Source organism: Poecilia latipinna, unplaced genomic scaffold, assembly GCF_001443285.1.
Source record: "Poecilia latipinna isolate Pla-1442-1.1 unplaced genomic scaffold, P_latipinna-1.0 Scaffold688, whole genome shotgun sequence".
NCBI classification, from domain to species: Eukaryota; Metazoa; Chordata; class Actinopteri; order Cyprinodontiformes; family Poeciliidae; genus Poecilia; species Poecilia latipinna.
Window position 1 is genome coordinate 267,184 of NW_015113304.1, and position 16,510 is coordinate 283,693.

Sequence of the window (16,510 nt, forward strand, 5' to 3'; positions counted from 1 at the left end):
ATCAGTAATACTTTTATAACAAATTTATATCAATAATTATTTCTTGGTTAATGTCAAGTTGTCATAACAAAGACATTTTGAATAATGTCAACTTTGTATTAAAAGTGTCATAATTTACCGAATGACGCTTTATGACAACAGTCATAAATATTCATGAAGGCTTATTCATGTTCATGACAGGTGTTATGTCATGTTTATGACGGTGTCATGACAGTCTTATTCACCCCCTTCAAATAAATGTTACCTACCTACCCTCCCCCCCCAAAATGTATCCTTTAACTTCACAACGAAGAACTGCTTTGTGTTGGCTTAGCATATAAAAACCAATGAAATATATTAAAGTGTGTAGATTTTGTGTGAAAAAGGGGTAATAATACGTCTGAAAGGAGATGTATATGATCTTTTTCAATCTTAAAGCATTCACGTCATTCCCCCCTCTCCAAAAAAACAAACAAACAAACAAAAAAAAAAAAACAAACAAACAAACAAAAAAAAAAAAACATTCAGTCAAGCCCTACCTCAGCAGAGCCTGGTCTGTGTTTCACAGTGTCTGCCATAGAGGCAGGCCAGATAACAGGACACAACAATAAGTGGAGGATAGCTTAAAGGGTCAGAGAGTTTCAGCTTCATACACCCTTGTTTGTCTGGCCCCAGCCTACACACACAGCATGCACACTTCCAGATACTGCAGATTCATCAAAGTGAAGAAATGACTGTTCACATTCACACAGAGACAAAAAAAAAAAAAAAAACTTTTCCCATGATTGGTTTTGATAAGAAGACATAGGGAAGCTACCTGGAAGTCAAACAATTCTAAATGAGTCTGAAAGTACCAGTTTCCTTGGCTAAGAAAAAAATTTAAGACAGGGTTTTTGGCAACGGAAACGTGACGGTGCCGGATAGTCATTGTGGCAGCACTGAGGAAGAGTTACCATCATCAATATAACTTGGCCTCATTTAGTTCTTGGCATTGGGACTCCCAGGTACCTCACAATAGCTGCCGAGGTGCTAAAAAGATGTCCACAGGGATGAGAAAGAAGCAGGAGACGATGCAGAGTGTGAATTTCAACGTAAGCTTTGATATACAAATCTTTCTTCAATGAAACTACTGAGATAAAATGCTACTTATTCAGGTAAATAATACAAAGCTTATTCAGATTTTTTAGAAACCGCCTACAACGGTTTTAAAGCAGTTTCACTCCAACTGAAAACATTAATGCTTTATGCCACTGGTGGGTTGAGACTCGGTTGTTACAATCCCTTGCCTCAGAACTGCGAGTATGGTTTAGAAACAGACAGACAGAGACGGAGAGGTAGATTGATTTGAAGAGTTATGGTTTGAACAATGCAGGAAAAAAAATCAAAGAGAGAGAGAGGGAGAGAAGGAGAGAAAGGGAAGGTGGAATGGAGGTATACATGAATGACATCTGTGATCAAGTGACTGGACTTGAGGAAATTCCAAACCATGGTGAAAAGAGGGGGGGTTGCTACATGATTCTGGACCTGTATTGCTCAGGGAAGCCAGAATGGATGGGGAAGTTGTAGAGGTGCAAGGAAGAGGAATCAGGGGTTAATAGTTTCTTCAACACTGCAGGCAGAACCTCATCAGCACCGCGACACACCATGCCGACGAGTTTGATGCACAGTGACTAACAAGTGAGCAAAGAACCTTTGAGTCGGGAGTTCCGTGTCCAGGCCAGAGATGATCCAGACTGGGAAAGTGAAGCTCTGAGATGTGAATCTGCTCTGGTACCCGACTATGCGCCTGCTCCACTTAGCTTACTAAAACCCCAGTATGCATCTGTCTGCTTGCCGGCTCAGGAAGGTCTTCCTGTGTGCCAGTTCAGTTTTGGGAATTTTTCTCCCAAGTTCTCTCTGGTCTCCATGGGTGTATTTAGTTCCCAGGGAGGCGCAAGAGGTTGATGTGGCTGGTTGAGGGTTATTTCCGGAGGAATCGTTGAGCAAGGGCAGTAGCGTCGAATGGACTGACCGGTTGGGCATCGTGACCCAAACGTCTGACAGGTGGGATGTTGCCAAACTGCCGCTTGGTGAGAAAGCTCTTGGCTTCATGAATAGTGTTCTTCTCTTCAGCCAGCAGCAGCTGCTGGCGCATGTAGTTCTCAAATTCGTACTGCGAAGACTCTTCAATTGCCTTGGCCTGTGTTGAAAAAAATCAAATTCTGCTCAATGTGCTGCAGTTACTGCACTAATACACATGGAAAATATGTCTAAACCTGTACCATTTGTTCATTTTAGTTATAGATAAAAAAAGCTCTCACTGAGCAAGATGTAGAACTCTGACATTTTCTTCAATGTTTTTACATTTTGTCACTAGAAAACCAAAACCTTGCAGCTTAAGCCAACATTGCTTGGACAGATTTTATTTATGTGTATACGAGAAAAGCAGGGTGAATAAAAAGCTCAGTCTCATTTTCAGGGTTTCATTCATTAAAAAATTGGAAATCATGCTTGGCTTCCCTTCTTCACAATAAAGGATTACATTTTGTTGAGAAAACCTGTTCTCTTTTTTTAATATCTTACCTCCTGTAAATGTTCTTGGTTATTGACCTGATCGTCAATATCTGGAACTACCTGTAGAGGGCCACTCATCGATGAAACCGACTGCCTGTGATTGAAAAAACACCACAATATGATTAACTGATTAACAGAAACGAGAGTTTAATATGAAGTATGTGAACTGCTATGATAACTGGCCATGATATGCAACACATCCTGAGTAAGTTCAGTTTTTTCAGACAGCCAGCAGGTGGTGCAGTTACCATGAAGCAATAATGGCACTGAGTGACTCTAGCACTTCTCCTGCAGCCAGCCTCTGCTGAGGGTCCAGCACGAGCAGCTTTCGAATGAGGCACACCGTGTTCTCAGACACACGACCGTCTCTGAGGTGGGGAGAGAGCGTAGAAGGTGGTTATTGTAACCAATTAAAAAAAAAATAAAATAAAATTGTCACAGATTTAGCAGAAACATTTGGAAAATCCTTCAGTGCTACACAGGATGCAAATAGAAATCTTTAGTAAATCAAGAACTTAGGAAAAGAAGCCCACAAAAATAAACAAGTCTTAATGGGAGACGTTTTGACATCAGTTTAACTGAATTTGTCATTGACTTGACTTGCTTAAAGTTGTGAATGAATGGATGCAGCTCTGTTTCAAATTAACACTCACTCTGGAATAGAGTACTCTGCAGCCTTGATTTTGCGGAAGAGTTCTTGAGGTATGCTGTCATAAAAAGGGAACTGGCCATACAGCATGGTGAACAAGACAACGCCGAGGGCCCACATGTCGCTGGGTTTACCGCGGTATGGGCGACCTGGGGACAAAAAGGAGAGGGGCATCTCAGTTTTTGTCAAAACGCACGCAGAGACGTACAGATAAAATTATCCAGACACACACAACACAGAGGGCGACATTATTTTACTGTAATGACTGATTGCTTCCCGTTTTAACACAGGCGTGACCAAACATTCAGCGAGTTCAGTCCCTGTCAAGTCACGGGGTTTTAATGATTAACAAAACTGGCAAACACGACGTGCATGACTCAGCATTTATGATGCTTCCTTGAAATCCGCAACTTTTTAAATGTGGAGAGCTGCTTGTTAAAGCAAACAGAGGCAATCAAGCAGCTGTGTATGTGGAGCTGATGAGGCTGTAGCATCATAGGCTGCGCTTTACCATAGGCGGTGTTGTTCCAGCCAGAGAGGCGGCAGCAACAGCAGTCGGCAATTATATTCAAGCTTGTGTCACACATACACAGGCGGGGGATGGGAGTCGATGGGAGTAGTTTCCCTCTGGTGAGTCATCAGCGGATGAGTCACTGAAGCTCTGTTTAATTGTGTGCCTGTCACGTTATGCTGATATGTACGCAGAGCTTTTATCTGCTGTTTGAACTGCTGGACAGGCTGCAAGATTGATATGATTCTAAAGTCAAGACAACATCCAGGATGTTGATCAGGAAATGAATATTCAAACGGATGCAACTATGGTTTTCTACAGGAGAGCGTGGCCGAGCACTGATGTTGCCGATTAGGAGTACAGAAGCTTTTCCTCATGTTTTTCTATGTATGCAGATAGCTTTATGTGGGGAAAAATGGGACATTGTCATGAATACCAAAACAAAAAAACAAGACAAAAACTAATTCTGGGTATTGCAGTTCATAGATTGCAACACAACTTCCGTGAAACTACTTAAACGGAAAATCATCCAGGGTTTCAATATTACGCAATTCTGCAACAAAAATCCCAAGATTGTTTCTGGAATCTAATAAGTTTAACTACAATATTTGATTGACAAGGATCCAGTACATTTTAAAGGCTTTTTTTTAGTGAAGAAATACATTCCACTGTAGTTTGATTCAACAGTGTAACAGATTTGTACACCATGTAGGTGTTTATGCTTTCAATTTCAAACTTTGATACACAACTTTCTGTTTTCATGATTTCACAGATGGAGCAAAAAGCATCTGCCCAGTTGAGATTTGTTTTCAGTTTTCTCTCCACAAATCATAAAACTGTTAATCAGCACTGTGGCAAAAAGCGTTTCACTATTTTTTCCACTATAAAACTGCAGAATACCAAGAACAATCTGAACTGCATTAGACATAGGTTATCAGAATATGTCAAACCCAATGTGTACACTGGCAGCATTTATTTCCTTACTGGAAATCTAAACAGCAACTTCTTCAAGCATTGGACTTAATTTTCCACTTACCACTTAATACATCAGGACTAATGTAGGCTGGGCTGCCTCTCTGGTCTTTCAGCAGGTCATCCTCACTCACCAGATGCTTTCCCAGGCAGAAGTTAGTGATGGTAATGCGGTGTGTCCTGATAAACAGAAAGAAAAATTTTAATATCCACTTTTAAATTTATAGCCAAGTCAACATAAGACGGTGAATGTATTAGGGAGCACGACGGCCTTTCATGGTACACAAAAAGCCATCAAATATCTATGATGCTGTAGTTTCAAAACTGCCAGAACACTAAACCTTAAGAACCGTATGATGGAAAAATACTTTTAATGGGGTGCCAGAGTGATCGAAGTTTCTCTGGCTGCATGGACCACATCTAAAAACTACTGCACTTTACTAATCTAGATACAGCGAAGACACATCTATGTGAAGTTTAAACTGAGTATCAGAAGAAGGAGGGAAAAAAAGCCTTTAATTCATAGAGAAACACCAAAAGTGGACAATAACAGCCGGAAAAAATTTTTCCTGGTCACATAAGTCTCATTTTAGCTGCCGCATTTAGCCGGAGGGATCAGAATTTGGTGCAAAGAAGATGAAAGCATGGATCATTTTAGGACTATTTGTACCAATTAAGAGTCTTTTAAACACCATGCTCAACCCAAGTATTAATGCCAACTAAATCCATCTTTATAACCACAGTACAGCTATCAAATCATCTAACTGGTTTCTTGTGAATAACAGAATTAAACTTCAATGACCTCCACAATCACCATCAAATCTGCAGAAACTGAGCAATAACATGTCAGCATGAACAAAAATCTATTCAGAGAAGATGTTGCAGTTCTAAAGGCAAATTCAGATCTGCCTTTCTGGCAATACTAGCAATGTGTACCTAATAAAGTGACCAGTGAGTGATGTTTCACCGTACATGCTAGTTGAAATTAAAAGAAAAACCGAAACTATCTGAGCTTATATTGCTGACTTTTAAAGTTAGCTTCAGTTCTCTCTGAAAAAAGACATGTTTGGGTAGTTTTAGTCTGTTTCTCACTGGGTTAGTCACACACAAAGTACTTTCTAACCTTATAATTAACCCATTTCAATTGTTTTGATGCAAAGTTTTACAGAAGTGCACAGTAAGGCATCTTGAATGAACTTTAAATTTGCAAAGAATGTGAACTTCTCATATTTTGATATAAAAGGCTTTGTTATTGTGCTTTGTCGAATTACTGGTTGAATTCATAAAGGATCAAGGCAATGTAGTGCCTTAAAACTGATAAGACTTTTAATAATTTGGTGTCTGCTGAAATGTGTCACTAGGAATTGGATCAAAGTAAATTTACTTTGCTCAAGATCGAGTGAAACCTGACTATCTTGAAACTGAGGCCTTTTCTGTAGAGGGAAAAAAGGTTGCACTTTGACAAACATATGAGTCAACCTGTGGCTTATGATAATTGCTGCAATGACTAAGCCTGCACAGTGATGTGTTGGAAACTGATTTTATATAAGCTGCAGAAGATTTGAAATGTATACACAACCATGCAACATGATATGCATCCATAATCACTCCCATGCGGAAGTAGAACACGCTGCAATGGTCTGAAAAGACACACAAACCAAAAAGAAAAAAAAAAGAAAAGAAGAGCTGTCACCCTCTACAGCCTGGGTATTCTCCACATCACGCTTTTCACCCACATCCGCTTTCTAAAAAGCCTGAGGTCAACAGCTTCCCCTATTCTCTCTCACTTTCACACCCTGGTCCGTCGCACACATTCCCCGCTCCCGTAAAGGCACCTCGATCCCAATCTCGATGAATACTGACTGACAACATAAACCTCACTGTGGAAAACTGACACTACGTGACATAAAGCTTCTTATGAGATTCACCCCTTCTGAATATTTTTACAATAAATGCTTCCAACCATAGATGGCCTTATGAGTTAACTGAGGAATGTGCGAAGCTTCAAGGACTCTCCTTTATGAACGAGTCTCTTCAATTGTGCTTTTGTCTGCGAGCATCACGACCCAGGCTTCTATTCTTGCACCGGAGATTGGATAAATGAGATTGCATGTTCGCCTTGTGAGGCAAGGGTCCCTGAGGACAGTGGATAGACCACGCCGTCTCCGCTTCCTGGTCACATGACTCCGGTCAGGAAACCAGAGAGCTAAACAGCCCAGATGACTTCTCCTTTCCGGCCCGTAATAAAAATACATGTGACGAGAAGCGAGGTTAATCACAGGGCAGCTTCTACAGCAAGAATCAGTTGTCAGAACTGGCCATCGCTTGAAGGGTTTCAATCACATTCAGGCTTTAGTTGAGCAACAGCCAAAAGAAAAGGTGCCATCATAGACATAGTCAAAAATCAGCATAACTTTGTGAAACATACATTCTTGAAATTCAATTGGGTCTTAAAACCTATGTATCAGAATATTATACAACATATCCAAAAGAATTACGTTCTACATATAGGAAGTCATTAAAATTTAAAAATACCCAATCAGTGGCTGTGCAGATTGATTTATCACATCCTGCTTTCACAACAGCTGGCTCTGGGAGAGGAAGTCGCATCATTTCTTGCACAAAGTGCTGATGTTTTCTGATGCCTTTGGTGCATTTCCCAGAACTCTGACAAACAGGGGAGGTGAGTGGCATTTGATTGAGTAAGCCTCTAAATGGTCAGTTTTCCCACCCACACACACACACACACACACACACACACACACACACACACACACACACACACACACACACACACACACACACACACACACACACGTTAGCCAGGAGAGTGCAGTACATGGTGAGAAAAAACAAAAAAAGTGGAAGACCAAGAAAATGGGTGGCTGTGTTAAAAAGAAAAAGCAAAACACAGCAGAAAGAAATTATGACAATTTGTGTGCACATGTAGGTAAGTGAGTTTGTGTGTGAGTGACTTGCACTGCAGTGAGTCAGCTCTGAGCTATTGAGCCTTTGGCATGTCTCTCCTTTGTCTCCAGCTGGGACGGAGTGTTCCACACATCTACCCTGCTCCCCTCCACCCGCATCCCCTGGCCAAAACACTATTTCATCACTATTGCCGCTACTTCTTACTACCGCTGCAGGTAGGAAGAACCAGGACAAAGAGGATAAAAAAGACCTTGTTGCTTTCCAGTGCACATAGCAAGCTTTAATGAATTTATAAAAAAAAAGACAGAAAAACAACTTTCTTTTGGATTATCATGATTGTCAATTCTTGCTGGAGATGTAAGGTTAATAAATATTTGTAAAAGAAGGTGACTTTATAGTGCATGCACACAGGTTACTTACTGACATTCTTATCTCTAACAATAACAACCAGCTTAATTCACCACATGTGCACGCAAACAAGGAATTTGACTTCAGTTACGGTTTGCACTCAAATACATACAATATGTAAAAAGAAAAAATAAAAAGTTAACATTTTTCATTCTGGCTTAGAGCAAGGGAGAACAACATTTCAGTAGAAAGGATGAATATAACACTGCAAAGATGCTGGAATCTTGGATTATTTATATTAAAACTGATGTTTTTAATAATACAAGCCAAATTAAACACTGATGTAGAAGATGATAAAATAGTTAGCAGTAAGGCTGCAAAAATATTTCTTGCTGATCTTTTATATCATCGTTCCAAAAAATATTAAACCAGCTAAAATCTGCATAGGCAGGTCACAGGTTTGGAAAACTGGAGATTGGTAATTGGCTGCAAAATTCTGATTGCTGCATCACTTTATTTTTTTTTTGCACGAAGAATCTAAAGCTGTAAGGAAAGCCCAATACAAACCAGCGCCGTAGCTCTCTAAGAGCAACTGACAGACCAACACAGTAGAACTGCTCACAGTGGCATAGGCTTTTTGTGTAGGTTGAAAATACATTCTACAAAGAGGTATAAATCAAGCTAAAGTGAGCGTAGGAACAAAGTGAGTGTGCGTCAGCTTTAGTCATTCAGTCATACAAAAGCAACACCCTCAACAGTTCAAATGAAGTCTGTAAGATCATCCACTTGTTTTGAAAGTTAAATCAATGTACATTTAATGCAAATTCTAATTTTAATACTTTTCTAAGCATTCATTAAGTAAATGGCAGCCAAATTTAGAAACATTCTCACAGTGAGGAAGAGTGGTTCTCACCATTTGTACAAGCCTTTCATATCCCTTGCGCATGAGTTGGTTAGAGGGAGTTTACAGATGAGTAGTTTTCCATCCTGCACGTCTAATCTGAGCTGCAGCACTTTGACCTGAGGTGCACTCAACAGGGTCTTCTGTGCATTACTAAATTACTCATACACCCCCAGACCCAAACACTTTCCCACTGAGATCAAAGCAGAGGCATGTTCATTGTTTTGTTTGGCACCAGAGTCCATTTTCAAAACTCTGACCATGGGGAATGAATCATCTATCGTTACTCAACACCCAGACACATTTGAGCACTAGAAAGCAAGACTTCAGGTTCCTGAGTGTAATTTCACTTATAGTCAAATAATGTGGCCTCTGTGTGGGTTTAAAGCTTAATACACACACTGGATCAAAATCTTGGGGTCAATCAGCCACCAGGGACAAAACTAACAAGCTAAAACAGCAAAACTGGCACAATAGGCAGCGTTATTCAGCATGACTTGACCGACAATGCGGGATGAGTGACCTAGCGTCGACTTACCGTTTGTTCAGCACCATATTTCCCAGCTTGAGGTCTCTATGCACAATGTTTTTCTGCAGGCAGAAAAAAAAGAAGTATGGTCACATTGTGCTCAATGAATCATTGACAAAACAAGAATTAGTTTCTGGGAGTGGCACACGAGCCTTGGAAGTGAGTAATCAAAAAAAAAATCTGCATCTAACAAACAACAACAAAGAACACCGTAGCATGAAGATTTTCTACATTGATGAAAAATTGAAGAAAGTGAGCCAATTTTGTTGCACATGTACTCTTTAGTAGTGTAGTAAGACCAACCTTATGGAGGGCCTCCACCACACGCACAACATCGTAGAAAATGACAATAGCTTCACGCTCGCTCAGTCTCTTCTCCTTTATGACATAATGCTGGAGGTTTATTAGATCTGCCGTCTTGTCACTGAAATCGTGAGCGCAGAGGCAGTCCAGGACGAGGCAGATCCGCTTCTTCATCTTACGAACTTTGTTGGCTTCCATGTCCTCTACTATTTCATAGGCGCGATCCTGAATCCAGAAAGAAGTGTGGGAAGTTAGCATTGGGAGGGTGTTCACTTTATTTAATTTGACAGAGCAGAATTTGAAATCTATTTGTGGAATACAATCAATGCAACCAGTGAGATTTCTCAAAGCAAGTATCTACAGTTAGATAGAAAAGTCTTTGATCTTGGCTGGTGACCAGAATCTGACTATTCTTGGCTAATACAGAAAAAAATGTTCTGGTTTCTCCTAATAAACATTCAACCTGTTTGTCAAGGGATATTAAGGAAATGTCAAAGGGAAGTTAGGAGTCTAAATTCTCAAGGAAATAGACATAGAGAATGGTCTTAGTAATGTAAGCCTCAGTACATGAGATACCTCTTGTATCAAGAGGTTTACAGGTCAACTCCATGTTTATTTTTCCCCATTTGTCTAAAGTACTAGTAAAACTTGCTGTACAGGGTCTCCTCTCTCACGCAGCACCTCTGGTCCTTATTTAAATCATTAATAATTGTCCTGGACAGGAAGGCTAGAAAAGTACATTTTCAATCCTGCTAATATTGTTCAAGAAAAATCTGAATCACAAAATCTGCATGTCCAGCATCTGATAAGAATAAGATATCTCCACAGTCAGTGTGAGAGAATACGACATAAAAAAAGATGAGAAAGATCATTCCTATTCTTAAAACTCAAGCTAATGTAGACTCACCATTTGTTTCCCATTGATTTTTGTATCGGTTTAAGAGTTGGTTTTTTTTTTTTGTTTTTTTTAATGCAGCCAGCATCTCTGAAAGAATGAGCAATGAGCTGGTTCACAGACAGCAGAGATGAACTATAATAATCTAATCAATATGGCAGACCTAAATTAATCAGCGTGCACGCCTTAATGCTGCTATTATAAGGACACTGTAAGTGAAACGGAATGTGAATGAAAGACAAACGGAGAAGATTGAATCAGAGCTGACGGAACAACAAAGTTAAAGGAGAAGGCAGATGGGGCAGCAGGTGAGGAAGGGGGAAGGGTTGCTGTGAACAGAGAGCAGCCGATAAATATAGCTTTTATTGTATTTCTACTTCTCTACTGAAACAACCTTTATAAGGAAAGTACAGGCAGCTGGCTTGAGCTATGACAAACTTGTTTCTGCTAAAGTTGAACTAATACAATCAAACTGTTACTTGCTCTGGTGTTGTTAAATATATTCATAAACAAAAATGACTGAAAAGAGTCAGAGAGATAATGCTGTATTTAGAGTATTTAATCACATATTATTCTAAAGAAAACAATAACACTCTTTGTTTGTTCAACTAAAACCTGCTACGATACGTAGGTTAAGTGAAAAAGTCTACCTGAAAAAGGCCATGATGGTGAACCACACCATCCTGGTTGTGCAGCAGAGAAAGGAGAGAGTATTCTGTATGCAGCAGCATCTTCCCCTGCCGCTCCTCCTGGGTTTCCCCCGCAGAGTCCACTCGCTCCTCCAGCGTCAGGATCTGCAGAACAGAGCAAAAATTAAGCACCAGAAAATCTAAATGGATTCAAACAAGAAATCATAGTCCGGGGATTGTAGTGATTAAACACTGACATTTCCGAAGCAATGTTTGCTTTAGAAGCCCTGTGATTGCTTAAAACCTGCTGGATAATCCCAGTAAACACTGAACCTGGCTCATGTTTGCTTGTTTTTGCCAAAATTGAACAAAGGGCAATAAAATCTGCACTGTGAAAAAGTCTGAAGTTCAGATGCTTAAAATTTGCCATGATAATGAGGGTTTTGAAATAACTGCAATTATAGGAGAACATGAAAATACCTGAATATAACAGACTTACTTTAAGTTGATAGAAGTCATCTGTGCCATCTTTCCTGGCCAAACACTGGACTATACTCGGTACTGGCGAGTTGCCCAGGCGAGGTCCTGCAAGGACGAGAAAAGGAACAGCTGCATGACCAAAAGGCATTCTACACCGCTGGTCTGTTTGCTCTTCCCAAAACTCATTAAGGGCAGCATGTGCAGGTATCCATTAACACCCCAAGTGCAATGTTTTCTTTGGCAAAGTATCTGGTAAACAATGCAGGAGCTCTAATGCAGAATGCACACACGCTTCAGAGAATAGGAAAGGAATATATGATACTGGAGGAAAGAAAGAAGAAAATGCCCCAGCATAGACTTCAGCCTTTCTGGCCGATGTCATGAGGATCAGCAAAATTCTTCAAATTCCTGTCTCAGGCGTGTGTAAGTCCACAGTGTACTCACACAGGCACCCTGCAACTTATGTACAGAGATGGTTTGGCTGAATTATCTGCAGGTTATGCAAGGCAGCTATACACACTGTATTTATTTATCAATTCCCCTTTAAACAGTAGTAGCTTCCGTACCGAGGATGAAGGGGCCGGCTCTCTTGGCGTTACTGCCAGATATCCCAGGACACTGCAGCTTGCTGGCCCTGCCTGATGTCTCTCCAGCCCCCCTCTCTGACGAGCGCCGTTTGGACATACTGGAGCTCTGCAGGGAACAAATCTGATTAGTTCATGGGATAAAGATAGCCAAGTAAAAGGGAAAGTACACACTTGTGACAAGAACAACAACAACTCTAAATGACTGAGAAAAAAAATTACAAATAAGCTTTAATAAACGGCATTCATAGATCTAAACATAAGGATACTTCAAGCTTCAGGGGAACCAGTTAAATGAGAGGACACTGGTTTGTGAACCGAGGTTAAAAGGGCTAAAGTTCATGGCAGCTCCACCCAGTCCATTTCAAATCTCCCTCCCCTCACATTTACACACCTCAGTGTGAATGTAAGGCCATTACAGCTCCATTTAGAATAATGGCTGCTGGCGTGAAGGCCAGCACCTCAGATCCAATCTCTACATTAGGCAGTGTGCTTGTCACAATCTGCAATTTAAAATAGAAGGCCCTTGAATGCAAATGCATGACTCTAGCAAGACAGGAACATTTTCATTTGCCTCTCTAATCCTGAGCTTTTTTCTTGCAGCAGTTTAGAAAAATCCCCATGCTTTTTAATCTCGTGCTTTATTGCAGAATCTGTGCAAAGAGCTTATCTGTCCTTTAAACATGAATGCATGTTTTAACATGACCAAAAATTTAAAATGCAAAGCCATTGCACAATAATAAGGAAGCAAGATTTAGATGCCAGCAGAGACAGTGACAGTGTGACACATTGTCATTATACAAACTACTCTAACCGACACAGCGGTTCTCATCCACCTCCCAGAAATCAGAGAGCGAGAGGTATGCTGTGTTTACTGATACCGAGGGCCAATGTGATGAAATGCCATCTGTTTCCCGTAAAGGGGAAGTAGAGCCTTAACCGAGAGGAATGATTCATCCTGCTGTCGTCCCAAGTTTTCATTGAACAGAAACGTGTCAATGTTCGGATAATAATCTTCCCAAAATGTCAAACAGTTTCCCCGTGCATTCCCAGAAGGCACAGGAAGCTACAGGAGAGGAAACGTAGCATGTATAGTCATACTAAGATGACTTACCGGTGCGGAAACAGAATTTGAAAGATCTTACCGGAAAAATATTTGTTCAAACCAACACACATCACAAATGATGCATTAAACAGGGTGAGAGAGATAAAACATGTCACACAAAATTTTGAAACTGTGTTGTATAACTGTGCAATCCCAGAGTTTCTTTTCTGATAAATTAAGAAACCTTCCTGTTGCAAAACCAACTGTGCACCGTTTTCTAGTTGGGAATCTGGGGCACGGAGGAGGTAGGACAGTTGGCTGTTCAGTGAGGGCTAGTACAAATTCTCACTTCCATGAGGCTTTTTGTGATCCCAGACAGCAGACAGTGTCATCATCATGTCTCTCTCCCATCTGTCTCCGTTTCTGCTAGTCATCACCCACGGAGTCTGATGAGCTGAGGTTTTCTGACAGTGTTTATGGCGCAAGTCAGAGTGACACCAAGTCACGCTGGGAATAGTGGGATAGCATATTACTCTAGAGGACACAAAGAAGCAGTTCAACAGGTAGGACACTTCATGCTGTTGCTTTAATGTTTAATGAAGCAGATGATGCGAATGACCAGGTGACTATAGACGTGGTGGACTTGAAATTAAACAGAGATGAATACTGGAATCAGAACATTTTCCCCAATTCTGCAATTTAAATAATGTTTTCCCATGTTCATTAAATGCATGATAAGCAATTAACATCTTTCTCTCTGAAACAACATTTTTACTCATTAAAATCAGATAAAAAGAGGTGTATACTTTAATGCATAAAAGGGGATAATACAGTAATTCAAATATTTTCACTTGTGTTAAAGTCCTTAAAAATGACCACTGGAACCAATCAGAAGGAATTAAACATGTAAATAAAAATGCCCCAATCAATGTGGAAATGATCAAAACTGGCTGGTTTTCTCCCCAAATCCTGAAAAATGTTTTCCCCCCCTCCTCCATAATGCACACAAACTAAAAAGACTCCCACACTACAAAAACATAGACCAGGAGTGTGTACTTTAGTGCAATTTATTTAATGCCCAATAGAAATAAAGGGTGGGGACAAATGTTTTAAGGCATTATTTTGAATAATTCAATCCCTTGATCACAGAACCTGCAGAACATTTAGTCATTTATGAGTTAAAACCTTTCGGTCAGACATCAAAGGGAAGCACAAATCTGTATTGGTCAGAAAAGACCCGCTCCTATGTTAAATGCAAGGTGGGCAGTTTCAGTTTACCCACATGATTAATAATATTTAGAGATGCAACAGTGAGTCAGCCAGATGAACTGATCTGTGACCTGCAGATTATGGACTTGGATTTTACATTTTTGCTAACTTTAATAAAACTAAAGTAAAGGTTAAAGCAATGTGCTTTAAAGCATAAATAGGGATCATCTTCAGAGCTGCACATTTCTTCTCTGATGTGTCATAGTTCTTGTACATGCATGCCAATCATTATCCTGGATTTAAAACAACCAACTCAATGACATAAATGCATAACACACATAAGACAGGCTCATCGTCTGCCAGGTAAAGAACCTGCTGCAGAGTTATGAAGCCAAACCTAGACACATATGAAAAAAGCAAAAGGTCGATGCAACCAACTCCTGCATGCTGACCTAAATGACATCAGCTTGATGACAGCATACGCAGCTATCCTTTTCTAACACTGCTGCAACTCTCTGCACACAGCCAGTGGTCTGGCAAACAGGACTGGCTGTGACTGTACCAGAGGGAGGACAAGAACAGATCCAGCCTCTGAATCATATCACACGAGAAGAGGAGAGGAGAGACACGCTGCCAGTGCCCACAAGAAATGTGGGCTTCCTTAAATAGTATCAGAACAAAACAACCACGTAGGTGTCTCACGACTCACCTACTCAGACTCAATGCCATGTGTCTGGGCACTGCAAGAAAAAGCTGCACATTCATATCTCATTTGCACACATGAGAAAGAAACACATTTCAAGTCAATAAATCCCAAAAAGTCCCGCTTTTGGATCCACAAAGAATGCCAGCTCACACACTTTTCCTCAGCTGTAGACCCCATTCATCATTCCAATAACAATGGCCTTGACCACACCGCCACGCAAAGGTCACGCCATAAAACCACTTAACAAAATTATTGCAACAGCACAAAGACTGCCATGCATTGCTTGGTGCCATTTTGGGTCCACAAGGTCTGGACACACTGTTCTGGCAGCGTGCTGTGTAAACCGAACGAGTCGTTGAGTAAAGCGCTGACGTTACGCCTTGCAAGTTGGACACAAGCAGCTCACAACTTGAACAGCAAAGTGCCAGCGACAGATATCACGTAGAGTTTATATCATAAACACAGGCCGTGTTTTATTTCTGTAAAATATGAGCTAAACTATAATTAGTGCATAAACGAACTCAGGTGAAGCCAACTCCGTTTCTCGGCCAAATACGTTACAACAGCCCGGGACTCACGAGCCACACAAAGGGACATACAACACAACAAGGAGCGGGGTGCAAACCTCACACAGCCGTTGTTAGCATAAGAACGTTTGACTAAAATGCACCCTGGAGGTTTAAATATGGCTGTTGGCGTGCTACGTTCCAGCCAGGGCAAAGCTGAACTCTGTCGCGGTGCTGGGAGGCCATTTAAACAAAGTACGTTCAACGTTACAGCTGGCTCACGGTGAGAGACGAAGCTAGATAGCAACGGAGTCACAGCCTCGCTTACCTCAAAGCCAAAACCGCCGGCTAAGATCTGCGTTGTCCTCTTAAAATATCAACATTTCTCAGGCGAACTCTGTGGTGGGTGTACGGAGCTTCTCTCTCAACCGGGAGAAGCTTCGGGGGTTTTAGTTTCGCGTTGTTTAGCCTCTATTACTGAAATGAGCAATTAAGGAAAAGCCTCCGCTTCTCGCTGATCGCATCTTTCCACAGCGACAGCACCACCTGACAACGGAAATGACGCACAAGAACGTTTGATTGACAGCTCCGTCTAACCAATGACACTCGTTGTTTCTCTGTGAATGGCCGTGCCCTGATGATGAAATTCTCAACATAATAAAAAAAAAGTTGCTAAATGAAACCATGACATCATGGGACTTCTTATTAGAGCTATTTGCCAAAATTAATCAATTTTAATTCAGACATCATTTGTCTTTTATAACACGCCATGGTCAACTTTTC

At 40.8% G+C, this 16,510-nt stretch overlaps 1 protein-coding gene across 1 annotated transcript; it reads right to left on the reverse strand.

Moving 5' to 3' along the window:
- Window positions 1-256: 256 nt before the first annotated feature.
- Window positions 257-16,309, reverse strand: LOC106954903 (serine/threonine-protein kinase 40). Its single transcript, XM_015044710.1, has 11 exons — window positions 16,056-16,309; window positions 12,244-12,370; window positions 11,697-11,782; window positions 11,219-11,362; window positions 9,674-9,898; window positions 9,380-9,432; window positions 4,729-4,844; window positions 3,186-3,330; window positions 2,781-2,900; window positions 2,542-2,626; window positions 257-2,158 (listed from the first exon to the last, which is right to left on the reverse strand). Exons 2-11 carry the CDS (start codon window positions 12,359-12,361, stop codon window positions 1,940-1,942), a joined length of 1,311 nt encoding a protein of 436 aa, XP_014900196.1. The 5' UTR covers window positions 12,362-12,370; window positions 16,056-16,309; the 3' UTR covers window positions 257-1,939.
- Between the last annotated feature and the right edge of the window lie 201 nt (window positions 16,310-16,510).